Source organism: Eptatretus burgeri, chromosome 13, assembly GCF_056783735.1.
Source record: "Eptatretus burgeri isolate ZD-2024b chromosome 13, Ebu_testis_v1, whole genome shotgun sequence".
Taxonomy (NCBI): domain Eukaryota; kingdom Metazoa; phylum Chordata; class Myxini; order Myxiniformes; family Myxinidae; genus Eptatretus; species Eptatretus burgeri.
Genome location: NC_140973.1, coordinates 21,041,688 through 21,062,042, shown reverse-complemented (window position 1 = coordinate 21,062,042; position 20,355 = coordinate 21,041,688). Strand labels below are relative to the sequence as shown.

General features: G+C 42.7%; 1 protein-coding gene across 4 annotated transcripts in view; it reads left to right on the top strand.

The window, feature by feature from the left end:
• Window positions 1–4,155: 4,155 nt before the first annotated feature.
• Window positions 4,156–20,355, top strand: part of LOC147014024 (hypoxia-inducible factor 1-alpha-like) — a 58,752-nt gene continuing 42,552 nt past the window's right edge. For 2 of the 4 annotated variants that reach the window (XM_085851592.1, XM_085851591.1), the window contains exon 1: window positions 4,156–4,301. In XM_085851592.1, the coding sequence (XP_085707718.1) occupies window positions 4,282–4,301 (20 nt within the window). In that variant the 5' untranslated portion in view covers window positions 4,156–4,281. Of the gene's footprint in view, window positions 4,392–4,507; window positions 4,529–20,355 lie in introns of those variants that run through there. The other 2 variants (XM_085851593.1, XM_085851594.1) reach the window with 2 other exon arrangements.

Sequence of the window (20,355 nt, the reverse complement as noted above, 5' to 3'; positions counted from 1 at the left end):
TCATCAAATATATAAAGCATATATTTATTATGTCCACATAGCATAGATACACATCAGTGCCTGCTTGCTGACTGCAAGCAGAAACTGGGGTGCATCCTACGTGCACACATATAAATATAACGTTTATATATTTGATGAGGTGGATTGTGAGTGCATTTTGCAAGTAGCTAAATAACGCAAGTAAAGCAAGAATGAGTGATCAGAATGAGCTCTTTATTTTACAGTTTATAGCTACAGTCGTTTTTTTATGTAAATATGACAAAAGTTACAAAACAAAACTATTTTGTACATTATACTGGGTTGCTGGGAAACACCAAGACTTGCAATTTATGATCATAAGTCAAAGATAAATGCTAAGAGGTGGATCTGGAATTTAAAAACCGAAGGAAAAACAAATAGTAATTGTCATATTCCTGCAGCAGCTCTCACATTGTACATCATTAACAGCAGAGCCTATATGAGTTATCGTGTTAAGTTAGCTCTTCCCTTTTTGATACATTGACTAACATACATGTACAGTGCCTCTAGAAAGTCTACACCCCCTTTCAAAATTTTCACCTTTTGGTGCCTTATAGCCTGGAATTAAATTGCATTGAATCAGACTTTTTCCACCTTTATTTACACATCGTAACCCACAACTTCCAAGTGAAAAACAAATTCTACAAATTTCAGAAAATTAACTTACAAATACAAAACTAGAATATCTTAGTTTGGATAAGTGTCCATAAGTATATCTTCCTTTGGAAGAAATTTCACAGCAAAGGAGTTGTGAAGTATCTTCATGAAAGTTTAAAACCATAAATGAGAATCTAACGCGAATATTAAAAGGTTAAACATTTAGTTTCTTTGGAGTTCAGCATTAACATATGAACACAAGCACAAATGGTTCAGACAAGATTACTGTAATAAACCCATTTGTAAGGAAACTATGGTATTGAGCAATTGTTGCAAGGTGTTGCATGTTCACCATGGTATGACGTCATACATTGTTCAACTCCTGTGATGAGCTTTACGAAGATTGTTCATATTTCAAACAAAAATAATTCAAGAAAAAAACTATGGAGTTCAGAGAAAACCTTACCTCATAAAAAAAAAATAAAAAGGATATGGGAAAGGGTCTTTGCAACGCTTGCTTTGCGTTTTTGAGCAGGATCTGTATTTCCTATGAGCTGCAATTTTGTCTGAATCTCGATATTCCCCAACGCTTAGAGCATGAGCGGGAAATTTGATGGGTCAAGGTGGCGTAAAACGGCAAAATATTTTGTCCAAGTCCTGCTACACTAGAGGTTTTTTTGAAATGGCAACAAGGTGATTTGTGTTCTCCAGTGTTCAAGTTAGTATAATTCAACTGAGACAAGGAAAAGAGCAATCAGAGATTGCAGACCCTTGCCATGACGTTTTATTTCGTGTCTGTGTAGTTTTATGTTGTGTAATTTGTCTGGTTAGGGTGGTGGACTTGGGATTCTAGGGTCCTGAGTTGAAATCCTGCTTGGCTGTTGAATTACCAGGTGGGGTTGACTCAGCCTGTCATCCTTCTGAGGTCAGCAAAATGAGCACCAGCTTGCTGGGATGATTGAGCCATTCAAGTATTCTGTGTTGGAGTGGCGACCCGTCCAGGATTGTGCAAAACAGCCCAGGAGACTGCTTTGGCAGCACCAACACTCTGCACAGAGTATGGTCCCGATGGATGGATGGAATTTATCTGGTGTTTGTGTACTCGTGTGTTACGTACTTAATAAGAGACATAACAAGAACTGCGACTCTATAACTGCTGGCAGTGATGACATGACAGAGTACCAAGATGTCCCGCTTTGATGTAACCCTACTTTGATCGGCCATGAGCCATGACATTCATTATTATTCAATTAAATTCAGAATCGGATTAAAATAAATTCAATTCAAATCAAATGAAAGACCAAATAGGTACAATCCTGCATTGGAGTAATCACAAGGAACCGAAGCAAGCAAAAAGTAAAGATGGAGTCATCAGGAGAAACATGGATAGGATTCAAGTTTCAGCTGCTACTCATCCATCCATCAATCCATTGGGACCATACTCTGTGCAGAGTGTTGGTGCTGCCTAAGCAGTCTCCTTGGCTATTGGGCACAATCCTGGACAGGTCTCCACTCCGACACAGGATACCAGCAAGCTGGCACTCATTTTGCCGACCTTGGAAGGAAGACAGGCAGAGTCAACCCCACCTGGTAGTAATTGAACAGCCGAGTGGGATTTGAACTCAGGATCCTCAGATCCCAAGCCCATCACCCTAACCATTAAGCCAACACCAGGCATAGCTTCTACTCCTCTACCCTCGAATTCATCCAGGCATAGCCAAGTGAGCCTTATTCACAAAAAAAAAATCAATAAATAAATCGAAAAGAACCCAAATTCAAAAAAAAAAAATAATCCTGGCTGCCAGACCATGTGTCTGACCAGGTTGAAATTCAAAACATATATTCCCCATCACAACGAGATCATAATTGTAAAGTTTCACATCGATTGATGAAGCGGTTCAAGAGAAAGAAGTTTTTTTAAGATTTTCGCTCAATGTAACATGGCTGCTAGACCATGTGATATCAATTATTTATGAATACCTTGGTATTCCCAAGGCTTGGGGAACATTTGTGTGAGGTTTCCCCTCGATCTGTCTCGCCGTTCTGGAGATTTTTACAGGTTTATGATAAATCAAATATGGCTGCCAAACCATGTGACCTATGATGTCATATGTGTGAATGTTTTGTTCCTCATGGATAGGCAGTCATACTTGTAAAGTTTCACCTCAATATGTTCAGCCATTTCAGAAAATAAGATTTTTGAAGGTTTAAAAAAAGGTTGAAGGGCTGAATGGTGTCCCACAAGCTGTTAAGCTTGAGTGCATGTGAATCGTCACACGTTCAATTATAATAAGCAAGAAAAACGATGACGGCATATCACCAGTGGTCCAATAATTCGGCGTCGTGTCCATGAAGGAATATAATTCACTCAATGACGCAGGTGTCATGAACGTCCAGTGACCATGGGAATAACCTTCTCCCAAAAGGGGTACGATGATGGAAGTCCCATGGTTAAAAGGCGTGAAAACCCATTGCTGAGAGTGCTGTGACGCGGCATGTAGTACGTGGCACAAAGCTCCGAGTGTAAAGAGCAAAGTCCTGCTGGAGGAAAGGCACAAAGACACGGTTTAACTCCAGTGAACTCCAGTCCGTGAGTTATTTCCATGATGGTGTAAAGAAAAAGCCTCGTCACCCTTCCGTTCCCGCCTTTTTCCTCTCCTCTCGCGAGGGGGGAGGTCATCAAGAGCGGTTGCAGCATCGGCCAAAATGATTGGTTAGAAAGAAGATAAAAACCACGCCTACACGACTGCCTTCGGTGGACAAGTAAATGGAAAAGTACGAACAAGTTGGTACCGTACACCACAGAACTGTTCAAATAATACGAATTATCTCTGTTGCTTGCTGAGTGTGATTTCACAATTTCATGAATACCACTGAAGATAAGAGGGGATGCCCTCCGGAATCTTCCAGTCAGTGAAAAGTGCACTAAATAGGGTATACGTCATATATTTTTACAGCCAATCAGAGAAAACAAAAGCAAGCAATGGCTGCCTCCACAAAAATCTTTGCGAAGCTCACCCAAGATGCATTTGCTGCTTAAGTGGCGCATTTCTTTCACATAATAATGTAAAGTGTAAACTTCCATAAACGATCAGATTTAATAATTCTCACCTTTTCAAAAATTGTTTTTCATTTTTGATCTCCTCAGGTTTCTATTCGATCTATCTATGCCACTTCCGTTTCAATGTATTTTTTTTTCTTTTTCTTCAACTTTGCCTTCTTCCCCCCCCATCCTTCGGCACTTTTTCTGCGCGACCTTTCTCTTCCCCGTCTTCGCATCTATTCTTTCTAATATCGAATTAATCCAGAGACGGTGGATAATGTTGATTCAAAATTCCTCTGCTGCGCAGCGAGCAACGCGATATTGAGTGGTGCACAGGGACTTCTTTTATTCAACGGAGCTGGTCTCTCGCTCTTTTTATGTGGAGGTTTTTAACGTCCTATTTTAAGGTAAAACGAAGGTATCAAGATTATCGAGTCGTACTGATCACACAAAGGCAGAAAACAACTGTTTCTGAGAGGAAGAAGATTTCATAGAGGTCGAGAGTTGTGGGGGGGGGGAGAGATCCCAGCTGAAGCTAAGACGTTGTTGGTGCGCATTGGTTTGACTTAATTCGAGAGAGCAGAATAAGGGCGGGGGGGGGAGAGGCAGGTTTCCACCTTGTGATGTCGGTGGAGAAGAAAAGGTGAGATGTGTGTGGGTCGGCGATCTTGGAGATTATCTCACGACACGGAGATCTAAGATCCCCTTTACTCTTCGGGCCGTGCTCCTGGAGGTCGGTCAGGGGACGGTTATCCGAGTGACAAGTCTTTAGGACTTGTTGTAGGAGTCTTTATGATGACGATTTGTCGAATGCTCGGTCGGTGGATAATGGGTACGTCAGGCACGATGTGGTTGGGTGGTTTGATATCTGTAAGTGGTGGGATATACGAATACGTTGTGGTTACACACACACACACATATATATATATATATATATATTATTATATATAATTTTATTTTTACAGGACGTGAATATTTTGTTGTCCGATTCGCCGCCATTTTGCCTTGTTTGCCTCAGCACCGTGTGGTATGTTAACGTGAAGCTCAGAAGCTCTTGGCCTAGACTCCAGACGAACATTTACCCAATGTAAGTAAAGGTTACAGGACGGCCCAGGATAGACCGGAAGACAAGACCTTGTGAGTTGTGTCAGATCCGAACGGCAAGGACCAGTTGGGGAAATCGAGGATTGCGATATCGTATGGACCCGGTCATGATGATCCCGATGACCTGGAGTTCGTCGTCGTTCCGTGGATTTTAAGGCTATCCTGGGATCGTGCGTCATGGTTTCCTCTCCCTGTGTACAGTACAGTCGACGTGCTCTTGTTTCCTCTCACGATATCGTTCGCGCGTTTACATACGTACTGTGCGTTACAAGATGCGTATTGTAAAGGAGAAAGAGATGTTCGTGAAATGCCCTCTTTTTCAAACTCACGTTTGTTCCACCGAGTTTGTTTATCTTCGAGCATGCACTATTTACAACGTTGTGTATACAGTGTATATGTGTGTGTTGTTACTACTTTTACACACCACCCATGTCGACGTACACACCACCCATGTAGGCGTACACCTATGATGAATTTTGTTGGTGATTCGGGTTGCCTGCGTGCTCTTATCTTCAGAATTGTGACTGCACTTTGAAAATACTGTACTTGCTCGAATTGAAATCTGTGGGTCATGCCATTAAAACCCCATCTTCAAAGTTTGGAATTTCATCAATCGATTTAGTTTATTTGGATTCGGAAGCAAAATTTCAAAGCGCTTTTAATACAAGGAAAGAAGAGCTGAGAAAACTGAAAGTTGAACGAGAGCCAAGTCGATGGTGTGCCGTCTCAAGTCCCCACGCTTCCCATCCAAAGCAAAGTTTAAAGATGGCAAATGACCTCGTATTCCACCAGGAATGACCCGATATCAAATTTAGAGTTAAAAAAATTTTTTTCCCCCTGTTTTGACCCTTGTGACTTGAAGTCCCCATGCCCTGGCGGATGAACCGGAGGTCAAATCCAAAAAATCGTTGCATATTTCATGGGTCTCCCAATGTTTATTGCATGTACGTTTCATTTTATAGTGTTTAAAATGTGTCTGTACTTGCATTTTTCGGTATTTGACCTTTTGGCCCAAAAATGACCTTTGTATTTGACCTTTTGGCCCAAATCCATCCCGAGAGTTAACCTTAGAGATGGAACGCTCCGGCGTACTTCTCTTTTTGGACGTCTTAGTTGAGAAATCGGCCGACACTTGTAATACCACAGTCTACCATAAGTCTACCTTTTTTGGACAGTTTAATCGGTGGGACTCTTACAGTTCCTCTAGATACAAGATTGCATTGATTGTTATCTTGGTCAATAGAGCAAGAAAGATCTGCAACACAGATAAACTCCATGCTGAAATTGAGACCATCAAGACGACTTCTTGATAATGGTATCCTGAATGGATCATCAATCGATATATATATATATATATATATATATATATATATATATACATAATATATATATATATATATATATATATATATATATATATATATATATATATATATATATATATATATATATATATACACAAATACTGTACCTGAACCTATCAAAGAATCCTATAATCAGACTTGGTAAATGTTCTGTATACCTACGTCTACCTTGGAAAGGCACAGTGTCTCAACGGTTTGAAAACCAGATCAAACAGACAGTGTCCCATTCTTACTATGCTGTTCAACCACGAGTGATTTTCACGACCTGCCGGTTGCTTCCTTCAGTCCAAAAAGATGTTCTGCCCGCCTCTCATATAAGTAAGATTATTTACGAATTTCAGTACCAGTGTGATGCTCAGTATGTGCGCCGCACATCTTTTAGATTGAAGGATTGCATTGAACAACCCGGTCCCTTTGGGGATCAGACGGGGTCAATCGACCAAAGAGACAACCAACTCGGGCTTGTAAGAATGTGCATAGTACGACAACGACTCCCTGTGCCTCTGCAATTGGTCACCATTTACTGAATAATCCTCAGTGTGCAGAGCAATATCGTATCGGCTGGTTTAAAATCTTGAATAGAGGACGCAGTTTAGCTTACCTTCATGCAATGGAGGCCACATTCATCAGGTCAACCAACCCCATTCTTTGTAGACAGAATTTGTCTGAACTTTATGTCTATTTTGACTATGATGGCTTGACCGTGTGACAACTGTACCACAGTCAACGTTGAGTCATCATGAAAACCACCCCCCCCCACTAGCCCCCAGCTAATTAGCATTACATTTCTGCCAGGGTTTTTTGGTGATTAATCTTCACCTAATCATTATTCATGATGGTTCATTTCTGCCTGCTCATTATTCATGATGCTCTGTGGTTCCACCAATCAGGTAATCCCGTCCTTCCCTTCTCTCAACCAATCAACGCTGAGGATTTACATATATGTATATATGTATGTATATATATATATATATATATATATATATATGTATATATATATATATATATATATATATATATATTTGAGCACAAGTACCAGTCCCCAGTAATGGTAAAACTTTATGTTAATCTATCAATTTTAATTATTTCATGGACTTTATAAGGTTAATTGTGTTGCACTGCACAGATCCGGCCTCTTCAATGTGAGACCAATTGGTCGTCCTGTTTGTCAAAACTTGGTCACTTTGGCCTCAGAACGGCCTCCGAGGCCGTGGCCACATAGCCCATGTTGCACAAAGTTGTATCTGTACACCAAGTATGGAGTTTGTAACTTTAAAGATGTAGCCGTGCAGGAGGATGAGAGAGACGGACAAATTCTTGCTTATTGATATACGAGCGAGTTTTCCACGGGTAAAAAGCATCTCAGTAACGGTATGGCCACAGTTGAATGCAACCAGTAAGGATTGAGCTAATAAAAAAGTGAAGGGAGGAGAGGAAACCCATAACCTGCAAGTAAGAGGGTTGAGTGAGATCGAGTTAATTTGGGTCGAAAAGATAGCAGGTCGTGATGTGGGATAGTGCTGCACTGGCTGCTTCTTGGTATTCTCGAGGGAAGAATGGGATTGCACCTTCCAAGCGGTAGTTGAACAAAACAGTGGACGTGTGTGGTAAGCCTGGATTTGGTACATGAACCTGGATGGGGTTACTGGAAGAAGATATGCATTGTGGAGTATGTGGGTCAGAGGGAGCTCGACCTGGGAAGAGGTCATCAAAATAAATAAGAACAGAGGTCATCGGTTTGTTGCATTTGAAGCTTCCATGGGTTTGTATACATCCGCACTTTCCACCAAGCTGTGTGGAAAGGCCGAGTTTTACAACCAATAATTCTAACAGTTATTTGAACGATAATGTTAATACCATTTGTGTTTGTGGAACCTACATCCATATTTTTTATTGTAATGTCACATCGCTTTGCTCATTTGTATATACAGTACTTGGTTTCCGTTTACAAGCAGAAGTGACCTTGAATTCAATGTATCAGGAACTACGTAGTTAACATTTTGCATATCGGTGGAAGTTTGGTGAATATTGTTGAAATTTTTGGGAATTTTTTTTTTTTGTGGTGTTGCGTTTATGCTGAGCTGATAGGATGGCGAGGTACGGCACACTCATCTCTAAGCTGTCTAGCCTGGGTTCGCATCCTGACCCAGGTATAGACAGTTGTTCCACAGACAGGGTGATTCATCAATGTGTGTGACGTTAACCCTGGCATCCTGTCTGCCGCCATTAGTTGGTGGGCGTTAAAGATACCATGGTGTCCTTCACGAAGAGTAGATGAGCCAACGCCGGCACCATGAACAAATTCCAAATTCTTGCCCTAACATGAGTCGTATGTTCGGCCTGGCCAGCCGTTTCGTGAAAGACTTGGGCCAAGCCAACCCCACATGAACGTGGGAATAATTGTGGCCGTTAAAGAATCGAAGTGTTGTGTTTATAATGCGAAATGGAATTCTTCATTTATTTGCCTTTCATTAAGAGTGAAGTACATCAATTGTATGCTGGTGAATTAAACAGCTTGATTTGTAAATCGAGGAAATGGAAAAAAAAATCGCAGCAGCTGTACGTGTACGACCAGTCTGAATGTTCGGGTCTCGCATTATGATCATTCATGACTTTCTTAATTAGTTTTCTTGACGATGAAAGTCAGTGGCAGAGTTAAAGGACTAAACACGTGGCCGTGTTGGTGGCTTAATGGTGAGGTCACTGGACTTGGCATGCCAGAGGTTGTGGGTTCAGATCTTCCTGAAGGTAGGGGTGTTATGGAATTGGATTCTGGACCTCCAGAAAATGTGCTCGTCTCAGTAGAATTTCCATTTCCCTGTCTGATCGCTGATTAAAACAAACCCATGTCCCTCATCAGTTGCTTTCAGGGAGAGTGTAATCTGTTTATCCTGCTTGTGCTGGTTTACATCTCGTGCTTGGGTTATACCTTGTGGTTGACTTTTAATGTCCTCTCGACACCTTGGGATTGGGCACTAATAAGGTCGGGCTACCCGAAAATCCTTCTAACAATTCAGAGAAACTGTGTTGAGTTCTCTTTTCTTTGTGGTGTGTGGCAAGGGATGGAGTTTTAAACCTTTTGTGCTTTCTGGAGAATCCCATCCGTCTCTTTTGCTCTGTTCAAAATCAGGTTCGGTGCTGCCAAGTAGTCAGTTGGTAAGGATTACTCTGGGTGCGTTTACCAATTTCTGCCAGCAGCAACCAGGACAGGAATTTGTAATTTGTTCCGAGGTGCCGGCTCAAACTCATCTGCTCTTCCCGAAAGACGTTTGAAAGGCTCATCTTTAACGTCCACAAACTATATTGTCAGCAAACAGGATAACCAGTTTAATGTCCGTTCAAGGGACGGCACAGTTTACGATGCAACACCCTGCCTGCGACGCCTCAATCCGACAGTTTGCAGTCTAGTCGGAAATCAAACCCATACTGGATTGTTTGGAGGTAGAGGTATAAATAGGGCTACCTTGACATTAGAACCTTTAAACTTTAATAAAATGTTCAGGTGTTTATCCAGTATACAAACCAGTTTGGCAGCTGTTTTGTCCATTCACACCTATTCATCTTATTTTATTATTCAAACTGAATCTGTTGTTAGAATCCAGATGATATCGCTATCATTTTGTCTTGCTTACAGCTCTGTGTGAATGTATTTTTACTTCTGTCTACCGAAGGTAGACAGATTATGTTTCTGCCTCTTGTCAGCTGTCTGTCTCTTTGTTTGTTTCCTTCTCCTCCTCCTCCTCCTCCGTATGCAGCACAAGGCTGCAATTAACATCATTGGCTGAGGGTGTGGCTTTGCCGCTGATGCATTCCCCCTATTACCAGTTGGGACTCATTTTGCCAACCTCAGAAGGATGGCAGGCTGAGTCAACCCCATCTGGTGTTAATTCAATGACCAACAAGGTCTCAAACTCAGGATTCTAAGATCCCAAGCCAGCCACCCAAACCACCAAGCCAACACCAAGCTTGAGGTTTATTTGTTTGTGTGTATGATATCTGAATAAGTGGTGGACGGATTCGGACGAAACTTGGTGGATATGTTGGGTGTGTGCCAAGAACGAATTGATTCAATTTTAGTGAAAATCCCGATCCGAGAATTTTTGAGTGCTAGCTCGACTAAAACCGATATGTAACACGATATCTCAAAAAGTTACAGACGGATTCTGATGAATCTGGGAAGGCAGGTTGGGTGTGTGACAAGGACAAATTTATTCAATTTTGGTGAAGATCCGAATCCAGGCAGAGGTGTGCGCTCTATTGAGTGCCCTTCTTGTTTAATCTGTTTTCTCAAGCGCTCTTTTTGTCCAGGAAAGCTTTGATGCAGTGCAGGAATAACTGAAGGTAGATTATCCATCATTAGGTTTTTCAAGAGATTTTGACCTGTTTTTGAACATGCACAACAATTACCCTAACTACTCCAGAATCCATCGACCAACCTCAAGCCGCAATTGCATTTGTTTGATTCACCAAGTTAGGCAAGCAAAGGGTGAACTCCATCATGTTGAAATGCTTGAACTGCCAACATTAAAGGAGATGAAGATGGTGCATAAGCTACTTGAACTTGATGACTGATGTTGTATGGTTCAATGTTGGGAATTTTTGTAAAGTTGCTCAAGTTCAAGCTTGAATTCCCCTTGCTTGAGGCATAGTGAGGTCTATCTTGTACTTGGGGGTGGGAGGGGGTGGGAGAATGGTCGGGAAACTTGGACCGATCATTCTGAGTTACAGTCAGTTTATTCTTAAACTTTCATTGTTTTATCTCCTATGGTTATGAAACAGACACCTAATAACCTTAAATGGTGATTACTAAATGCCTGTCAGAGAGTAGCTTGCTGCTGAGATTTGAGTATAGTTTCTGACCGATTTGGTTTGAGACGAAGAGAGCTGTACTTGTATTTAGACAGCAATGGGACACAAAATTAAAAGTTCATAAACCAAGATTTGCTCTTGGGAATGGATGGATACTGATCGCCTTTCATTAGCACGTGCCTTTCACCGCCAAGCAGGGTCCCTCAACCGCAATGTAAGATATGGCTGCCTCCACAGCAAATGCACTCTGCACTGCAAAGTTATTTGCTGCTTAATGGTTCCAGTATGTTTACCCCGCACACACGAAGCAAAGAGTGGGGTTAAGCAATTGACCATACACTTTGTTTGTCTGTCTGTCTGTCGGTCTACAAACATCAGTTTATGATCGAGGAACAACTTTATTTCAATTGAATGGTGTATTTACTCTCGCCGAAGGAGAGGGTATTGTATTTGGGTCTTGTTTGTTTGTCCACACAGAACTTTCGTGTTTTACTCCGCAACCGTTTGTCGGATTGAGATGAAATTTTCACCATTGGTGCGACTACTCATGTCAAATGTTTTTAATGATTATGACATCATAGGTCACATGGTGTGGCAGCCATGTTGGAAAAATGGGAAAAGTTTGGACCTCTTTATCTCTGAAACCATACAAAGGAAAAAATTGAAACTTTGCACATATCAAGTACTCCTCATGGGGAATGAGTGTGATGTTCTTCTGACGTCATAGGTGCCTTTGTTATGTCATAATTTTATATGTGGAACGCTCCATCTGATCAGTATGAAAATTTGTGGGGTCATCCCGGAATAAAATGGTCCACAGAAAAAAAAAAAAAAACAAACTTGATGATGCCATCAGTCACGTGATTCAGCAGCTATATTGTTAAAAAAAATAATAATAAAAAAAAACCTTCAAAAATCTTCTTCTCTGAGGTGGCCAAACAGATCGTGGAAAAATGTTACATGGATCACTGCCTATCTGTGAGGAACAAAAGGTTTACAGATATGATGTCATTGGTCACATGGTTTGGCAGCCATATTGGATTTACCCAAGAACCTATAAAAATCATCTTCTCCAGAACGGCTGGACAGAGAGGGGAAACTTCACACAAATGTTCCCCAAGCCATATCGGTCACATGGTTTGGCAGCCACATTGGATTGAAGAAAATATTAAATAATGTTTTCTCTGGAACCGCTTAATGAATCGACGTGAAACTTTTCAATTATGATCTAGTGGTGATGAGGAATACATGTTTTAAATTTCAACTTGATCAGACATATGGTCTGGCAGCCAGAATGATGTCGTTCTTTTGATATGGGTTCTTTTTAGTTATTTATTATTATTATTATTATTATTATTGTTTTTTTTAATAAGGTTCACTTGGCTCTGCCTGGATGGGTTTGAGGGTAGAGGAGCAGCAGGTGCAATGCAAATCCTATCCAGGTTCCTCCTGATGACTTCATCTTTGCCTTTTTCTTGTTTGGGTTCCTTCTAATTACTCCAATGCAGGGCTGTACCTATTTGGTCTTCCATATGATTTGAATTGAATTGAATTTATTTTAATTCCATTCTAAATTCAACTGAATAATAATGAAAAACGTCATAGGCCAGGTGTCCAATCAAAGCAGGACGTCTTGGAACCGTCATCTCTGCCAGCAGTTATTAAGTGGCAGTTCTAATTATGTCTCTTATTAATTACGTACGTAACACACCAGTACACAAACGCCACACAAAACGAGTCTTGATTTGGGTCTGAAATCTCTTTTTTTTCAACTTGAAAATGGTCTGCAATCTCTTTTTCAACGAATTGCTCTTTTTCTTGTTTGTATTTGTTTCACTTTATTTTTGTTTTGTCTTGTCCGAGATCCACAATGCCATCACCCATTGAGCATTGTTACTCTTGCCGGTCCGAGTGTGGCAGCAGGACATCAAAAAGAGGATCAGGTGGCTGGAGTAAATAAATGTCACGGTTGACATTGTCAGTGTTGAAGGCCATGATGGTGTTCTAAAGTTGTTAAATAGCTGATACAGTGTGAGGCCTTACATGGATTTTGTGGTCAACTTGGTGCTGTAGACATTCCAGACAAGTACAGTATCCTCTTGATGGCGTTCTGAACGTGTACCACCCATGCCTCTCGACATGACCCGCAGGGCGTTCGGTGTGCCAGAGAGGATAAAGTCCCACATTTTGGGTGCCATTGTACTGCAGCTCAGATGGAGACACAAACTCTATTGACTTGGCATTTTAGTGACTTAACAGGATCGGCATTTGGCCCTTGGACATAAATTCCTGAGTTTGCCTAAATGTGCTGAATGGTCTGTCTTTGGTATAACGTTAAATTGGTTTGTGCTGACTGTGATGCAATCCTTTCCCGTTCCTGCTTTTCATTGCATCTTCTTTCATCACCCATTAAAGGGTCACTTATTTATTTCCTTCCCGCTGATGCTTCTATCTAATCTGTGTCTTGATGTCCCTCGCTCCACTCAATTCCAGCTCCTCCCCTTTCCCCACTCCTTCCTTGTCCCTTTCCTCATTCGAGTATTTCAAAAGAAGCAAATAAGTCTGACTCCCCCCCGCCCCCCTCCAACTTAGTTGTTTTTACAAATACTTCGATATTTATTTATTTTATTTTATTTTACAAAATAGGTGAAATCCCTCTGCCATGCATGCAAAACTGGGACGTGGGGAAAAGGTCATTTGGTACATCGTTCATGTCGTACACATTCCTGCTGTCTAACATAACTCAAATAATACGTGCAAAGTAAGAATGGACATTTAATTTGTTTTGACAGGTTGGAGAGGTTGGCAAGGAAAAGAGACTGCTATAAATATGCAGGGTTGGGGTGGTCATGATGGTCAGGGATTTACAAGGAATTAAGGTGCAGGAGGAGGCCATTTGGCCCATCATGCCTGCACAACACCAATACGAGATTTAATCAATCCGTTGATTCCCCCTCCCTTCGTGTGCAGCCTTTTTGGCTGCTGCACTGGTACTCATTTCGCCGACATCGGAAGGATGATGGGCCGAGTTAATTTAGCGGCCAACGGGGCTTGAACTCAGGACCCTAGGATCCCAAGCCACCACCCTAACCGCTAAGCCAACATCATGTTTCGTATTGTACTTTTGTCTGCCTGGTTATACAATCAAGACAAAGCAAATTTATATCACTTGAACAGCATGCAAAGGTTTACAGGACGAGGTTGACGTACATGCCTTTGAGCCATATAGGCTGGGTTTGGATCTCAACCTGCTGTTTGACATGCAGGGCGACGTGTCGATCTCTGCGGCGTCCCTCGGATGGACGATAAGTTGGGTGTCTTGTCTGCTAACATTACTTGGTGGACGTAAATGATCCCTGGCTGTTTTTCATGAAGAGTTGGGCATTGGGGGATTTATGTCTGGCACCCTGAATGAATTAAAAATTGTCGAACACAAGACCTGACTATCCAGTTTCTGAAGGACTTGGGCCAGAACAGTTTCCCCTGAGGTGGGAATATTTGGGGTTGTCAAATAACAAGAGGAATAAGCTTGGCAAATGGGGAGGATTCTGGGTGCCTGTGGGGGCTGTGTTTAAGTAAAGGGAAATGGTGGTAACACTGCATAAGTTTTTTTTTTTTTTTTCAGGTCTAAGCTTGTGCACAATATTTGTTTTTGTTAATCCACCCCATTTGCAGGATGACATATATGTGAAAGATAGACAGACAGATTAGACTAGTGTTAGAGTGGAGAGAGGCCTTTTGCTTCATGTTTTCCTGTTAACCATGTGGAGGCATCTCTTTGTGAAGTTGCATTCTCCAAACAACTTATTATCCCCACGCTTTTTGGAAAAAAAACAAAACAAAACAAAAAAAACGGGAAGATATTGTAACCAGCTCTGTCTGTCTGTCCGTCCATCATGCTGTCCCCTCCTAAACGGTCTTGTAGAAATTCTCCAAACTTGGTAGTCAGGCGTGCAAATTAACATTTTTATCCACCGGCCAGCAGGGCCGGTGACTAGAAAAAGTTACCGGCCCTATAAAATAAAGACAAAAGTCACAAATTTGATATCAAACACTTTTAATATACTCACATGAGTGAATTTGATGAGTGAGATTGGTTAGATGAGTGAGTTTAATGGAGGAGGTTTGCCTAAATGAGTGAGGTTGGGTGGATGAGTGGGTTGGATGGATGAATGAGTTTGATGAGTGGGGGGATGATGCAGGGAGGAGGAGGTTGTGGGTGATGGGGGGGGGGACCGTTTTTGTGTGGGTGATGGGGGGCAGGGGGTTGTGAGTAGTGCTGGGGGGGGTCATTTTTGTGGGTGATGGGATGGTTGTGGCTGATGGACGATGGGGGGGGGTGAGTGATGGGCGATGGGGTGGAGGGGGGGGGAGGTTGTGGGTGATGGACAATGGTGGGGGTACTACTCGTCCACCCAACATCACATATAAACTCACTCATCCACCTAACCTCACCCATCAAACTCACTCATTCACCCAACCTCACCCATCAAACTCATTCATTAACCCAACCTCACCCATCAAACTCACTCATTCACCCAACCTCACCCATCAAACTCACTCATTCATCTAACCTCACTCATCTAACTCACTTGTTAACCCAAAAGCCTCATGAAACTCACTCATTCACCCAAATTCACTCATTTAACCAACCTGGGCATGAGAAAATGCGTCCAAACCGCGCCAAACCGTCAAATCTCGCGCAATCACGCGTGATTTGGAACGAGATGAAAACTGACAAAATGGCCGCCGCAGAATTACTGGTGATTTCTACGGATTTCTGCGGACAAAAACAGTAGTTCTAGTTGAGAAAACGAGTAGAGAAGCAAGTAGAAATTGTACAAAATAACAGGAATCACCGGTGATTCGCCAGCCGGGCAGGTAAGGCAGTATTGTGTACCCGCCCAGCACAAAAGTAAGGCGCCATTGGCGACCAGGCGGTCGTTAATTTGCACCCCTGGTAGTTATGATCACCACATGACAAGAAGGTGCAAGAGCAGTATCATTTTTGGCTCCACCCCCTGGGTGGGGTCAAATAGCGAAAAATGCAATTATGGACACATTTTAAACATTTTAAAATTAAACTTGTATGTGCAATCAACATTTGGAGACCCATGAAATATGTAACTTTTGGGGGGGGGGGGTTTGAACCCCGGTTCATGCCCCCAGGGTGGGCACTTACAGTGCTGATAGTCTTACACCCCCTTTCAAAATTTTCACCTTTTGTTTCATTATAGCCTGGAATTAAATTGCATTAAAACAGATTTTTGTTTCCACCTTCATTTACACATCGCAACCACAACTTCCAAGTTAAAAACAAATTCGTCAAATTTCAGAAAATTAATTACAAATGCAAAACTAGAATATCTTTGTTGGATAATTTTCCACCCCTCCTGAGTTAATACTTGGTGGAAGCACCTTTGACAGTAATTACAGCTGTGAGTCTGTTGGGATAGGTCTCCACCTGCTTTGCACGCCTTGAGTGGGCAATATTTGCCCATTCTTCTGCACAGAACTGTTCAAGCTCAGTCTAGTTGCATGGGGAGCGTTGATGGACAGCAATCTTCAAGTCATGCCACAGATTTTCGATTGGATTTAGGTCGAGGCTCTGACTGGGTTACTCAAGGACATTTATCTTTTTGTTCCTTAGCCACTACAGTGTGGCTTTGGCTGTGTTCTTCGGGTAGGCTCCGTCGATATAGATTTTTTTTTTCGATATCGACATACCGATGGGGTCATTCCAGTACTGTATATCAATATTAAAAATACATACAGTAGATATATATTAATTTTTTTTACGCATGTTCCAAAAATATACAATGGTCTGGTAAAAAAGACCTTTTCCCCACATCTCAGTTTCATTCCGATATTACAAATCACTGACTCTGCAGGAGCATTCTAAAAAGCATCCAATTCATATAAATAACTAGAAGGGCACTTCGGTAGAGCGCATACCTCCACCATGTAATACCTGATCCACGAGAACATATCGGGCCCAATATATATTTATAATATTGTTGTTGTTTTCCACTGCATTCGGACGACCGTTTTAGCCAAATTGCAGTCGCGCGCCCACCGAAAGCGACAATCCAGTCGTGACTTTCCGGACCAACCCCGAAATCCAGCCACGGATGCCTTAAAGCATCATAAACTACTCAATTGTTCTGTCCACGCGCTACAGGGTCAATCGCCGAATTGTCGATATACCGAACTATTCGCGTGGACAGAAATACCGAGAGTTTATACCTCAACGGGACTTGTACGAAAATGAGCCGCTTAAGCGTGCTCGTTCCGTGTGTGAAGCCGAGCGGTTTTAAATCGCCAAATCCCGTCGGACCAGATTTACTTTTATCGGCGTTAAAAGCCAGCTAATTCTCTGAACGCACCATGACAGTCAATGTGAGGAAATGACACGACGAGAAGGTTCACGTTCAACAATGGGGGACATTTATTTAAACAAGCACATAAGCAATCAATGGTGGGAGGGGGGGGGATGGGGACATGACACGAGAAAAGCCTACAGCCGGTATAAGAAATGAAAGTATATATACAGGCATTCATACAATTCACTACTTATTGGACTGGCGCCACGAACACGCGCACGCACACACACCCACACAAATGATCGGACCAACTGGTCTTTATTGAGACCTATCTCGGACCTGCCTACCTCGTGCGGTCTTCAAGGACCAGGTCCCCGGGGCCGACTGGACCCCCAGCACGATCTGGATGATCCAAGTGAGCGAAGTCGGCATAGCGACGGCTGGCGGGAAAAGACCCTCCGTGCGCACTACCCAGAACTTGTGCGCGACCGTAACCACAGGAGGACCAGCGGAGAACGACGGGAGAACCAGCCACGAAGGACAACAGGAGTACAACGCCCGGAGAACCGACAAGAAGCTTGAAGCTCGAAGAAGCTCATAGAAACCGGTAGAAGCCGGTAAAAAGCCCTGTTTCCGTCCTTCTCTTCCCTTTTTATTTCTGTCCTTCTCTTCCCTTTTTATTTCTGCCGGGCGCGCCTCGCTTCCCACGTGACTCATCCGCTGTCGGTGGGGGCTGCCGCATTCCATTCCCCCCGCTGGCTGCTTTTATGCCCATATTCGGTAAGGAATTCGGATTGTGGATGCAGTCTGAACATGCCCGCATTCCATTCCCCCCGCCCCCCCCGCCCGCAAACGCGCGCGGAGGATGCCAGGAGCAGAGGGTTTGGTGGGTGGGGGCTTCACCTTTCACCAACTGAGCGCGCACAGAATGCCGGGAGCAGAGGGTTTGGTGGGTGGTGGCTTCACCTTTCCCCTACTAAGCACGCGGGGGACGCCGGGAGCAGAGGGCTTGTGCTGTTCCGCAGCGTGTCCGCAACCAACAGGCATTTTGTGGCTGTCGCTGAAGATGGGGGTTTCCTAATACAAATCGCAGCGCCTTTATTTACCCATTAAACAAGGGAAAAGGACTATCTACAAAACACGTACTTACCGAGATAACTAATCTATAGGAACCTGAATGTCTGTGTGCTCATGGCTTCCAGATCCGCAACAATATCATGCTATATATCATTTTGGCCCCATCTCTCAATGGTGAAGAATCACTAAAAATATTCTAGTATCCGGATCCGGATCTACACCAAAATCTAATCGGTTCATCCTTGTCACACACCGAACTTGTCCACAAAATGTCATCGGATCCGTCCGCAACTTTTTGAGCTATCCTGTACACCAACAGACAAACAAAAACAGAAAGGGGTGAAAACATAACCTCCTTCACCTTCGGTGGCGGAGGTAACAACCAATTGGTAATTACTTTAAAACCAGCCACGAGGACAAATATAAACGAGATTGCTTGTACGGGTGCTCGGATGCTGAGGGTGAAAAGTTAAAATGTAATGTACTTACTTTCTGCTATGTCTTGACATCATACGTTTCACTGTTCCAGGTGTGGCTGAGTCCATCAGAGCTTTTTAAATCGTCTAGTGTTCTAGTCCATGTACGGTAGTAAAGATTGTGAACACCTTTCTTCCATTTGTTCATGTTTGGTATCACAGCTCGGTATATCTACCGATTATTTTTTTGATAATGATTTTTTTTCGGTACACACTATACCGGTATAATGGTGTTATTTAAAATTCCACTCCACCAGCAGGGAGCTGTTGTTTATCTCACACGATGACGACAATCGATGACGGCTATCAGTTTTATTGGAGAGTTTTGCAGGAAATAATTGAAGAAAAGAAAAACTTATTTACTTCAATGATGTTTTGTATATTATATAGCTTACAGGTAATGAGTTAATGCGGTAATTCGGATCGGGTCATTGTTCTAGAATCTAGGGGAACTGAGCTACATTCGGTAAATAATGTTAGCGTAGTCGGGGTGGTGATGGTCGGGAAGTGGGGTGGGGGGTGATGGTTTCGGATGCGGAATGAACAGGGAGGTGTGAAGGGGATGGTGTGAAGTAGGAGTTGTGGATTCAGGTGAGGGAAGTTTTGCATGGGAATTACAGGGTTTGAACGGAAAAAAGGGCAGGATCATGAAGATTAGGGAGTTACTTTTTGGAAGTGAAAGGGCGAGAAACTGGCGATGGACGGGTAGCTGGAGTGAAAGAAAAGTTGAAAGATGCATTGTTTGACGAAAAGACAAAAGTTGATAACGCTTTCGTGGCACTATCGCTTTCGTACTGCTGTTGATTTCGTACCGATTTCGCTTTCGTACCGATATCGCTTTCGTTTCGCTTTCGTACCGATATCGCTTTCGTTTCGCTTTCGTACCGATATCGCTTTCGTTTCGCTTTCGTACCGATATCGCTTTCGTTTCGCTTTCGTACCGATATCGCTTTCGTTTCGCTTTCGTACCGATATCGCTTTCGTATCGCTTTCGTACCGATATCGCTTTTGTATCGCTTTCGTACCGATATCGCTTTTGTATCGCTTTCGTACCGATATCGCTTTTGTATCGCTTTCGTACCGATATCGCTTTTGTATCGCTTTCGTACCGATATCGCTTTTGTATCGCTTTCGTACCGATATCGCTTTTGTATCGCTTTCCTACCGATATCGCTTTTGTATCGCTTTTGTTCTGATATCGCTTTTGTATCGCTTTTGTTCCGATATCGCTTTTGTATCGCTTTTGTTCCGATATCGCTTTTGTATCGCTTTTGTTCCGATATCGCTTTTGTATTGCTTTTGTTCCGATATCGCTTTCGTTTCGCTTTCGTAACGATATCGCTTTCATATTGCTTTCGTTTCGCTTTCGTACTGATATTGTTGTGGGGCTGGGTCTCGGTGGCGATCACGACCGCCAGGGGGAGCAGTGGAGTTGGCTCCACCGAACACCCGGATTTTAGGTCGTACCTTTCAGATAAATCCGAAAGGTCACGGGTCCCTTATAGGACCGAAGATCGCCAATGGGTCGACCACGTGGGATGGGG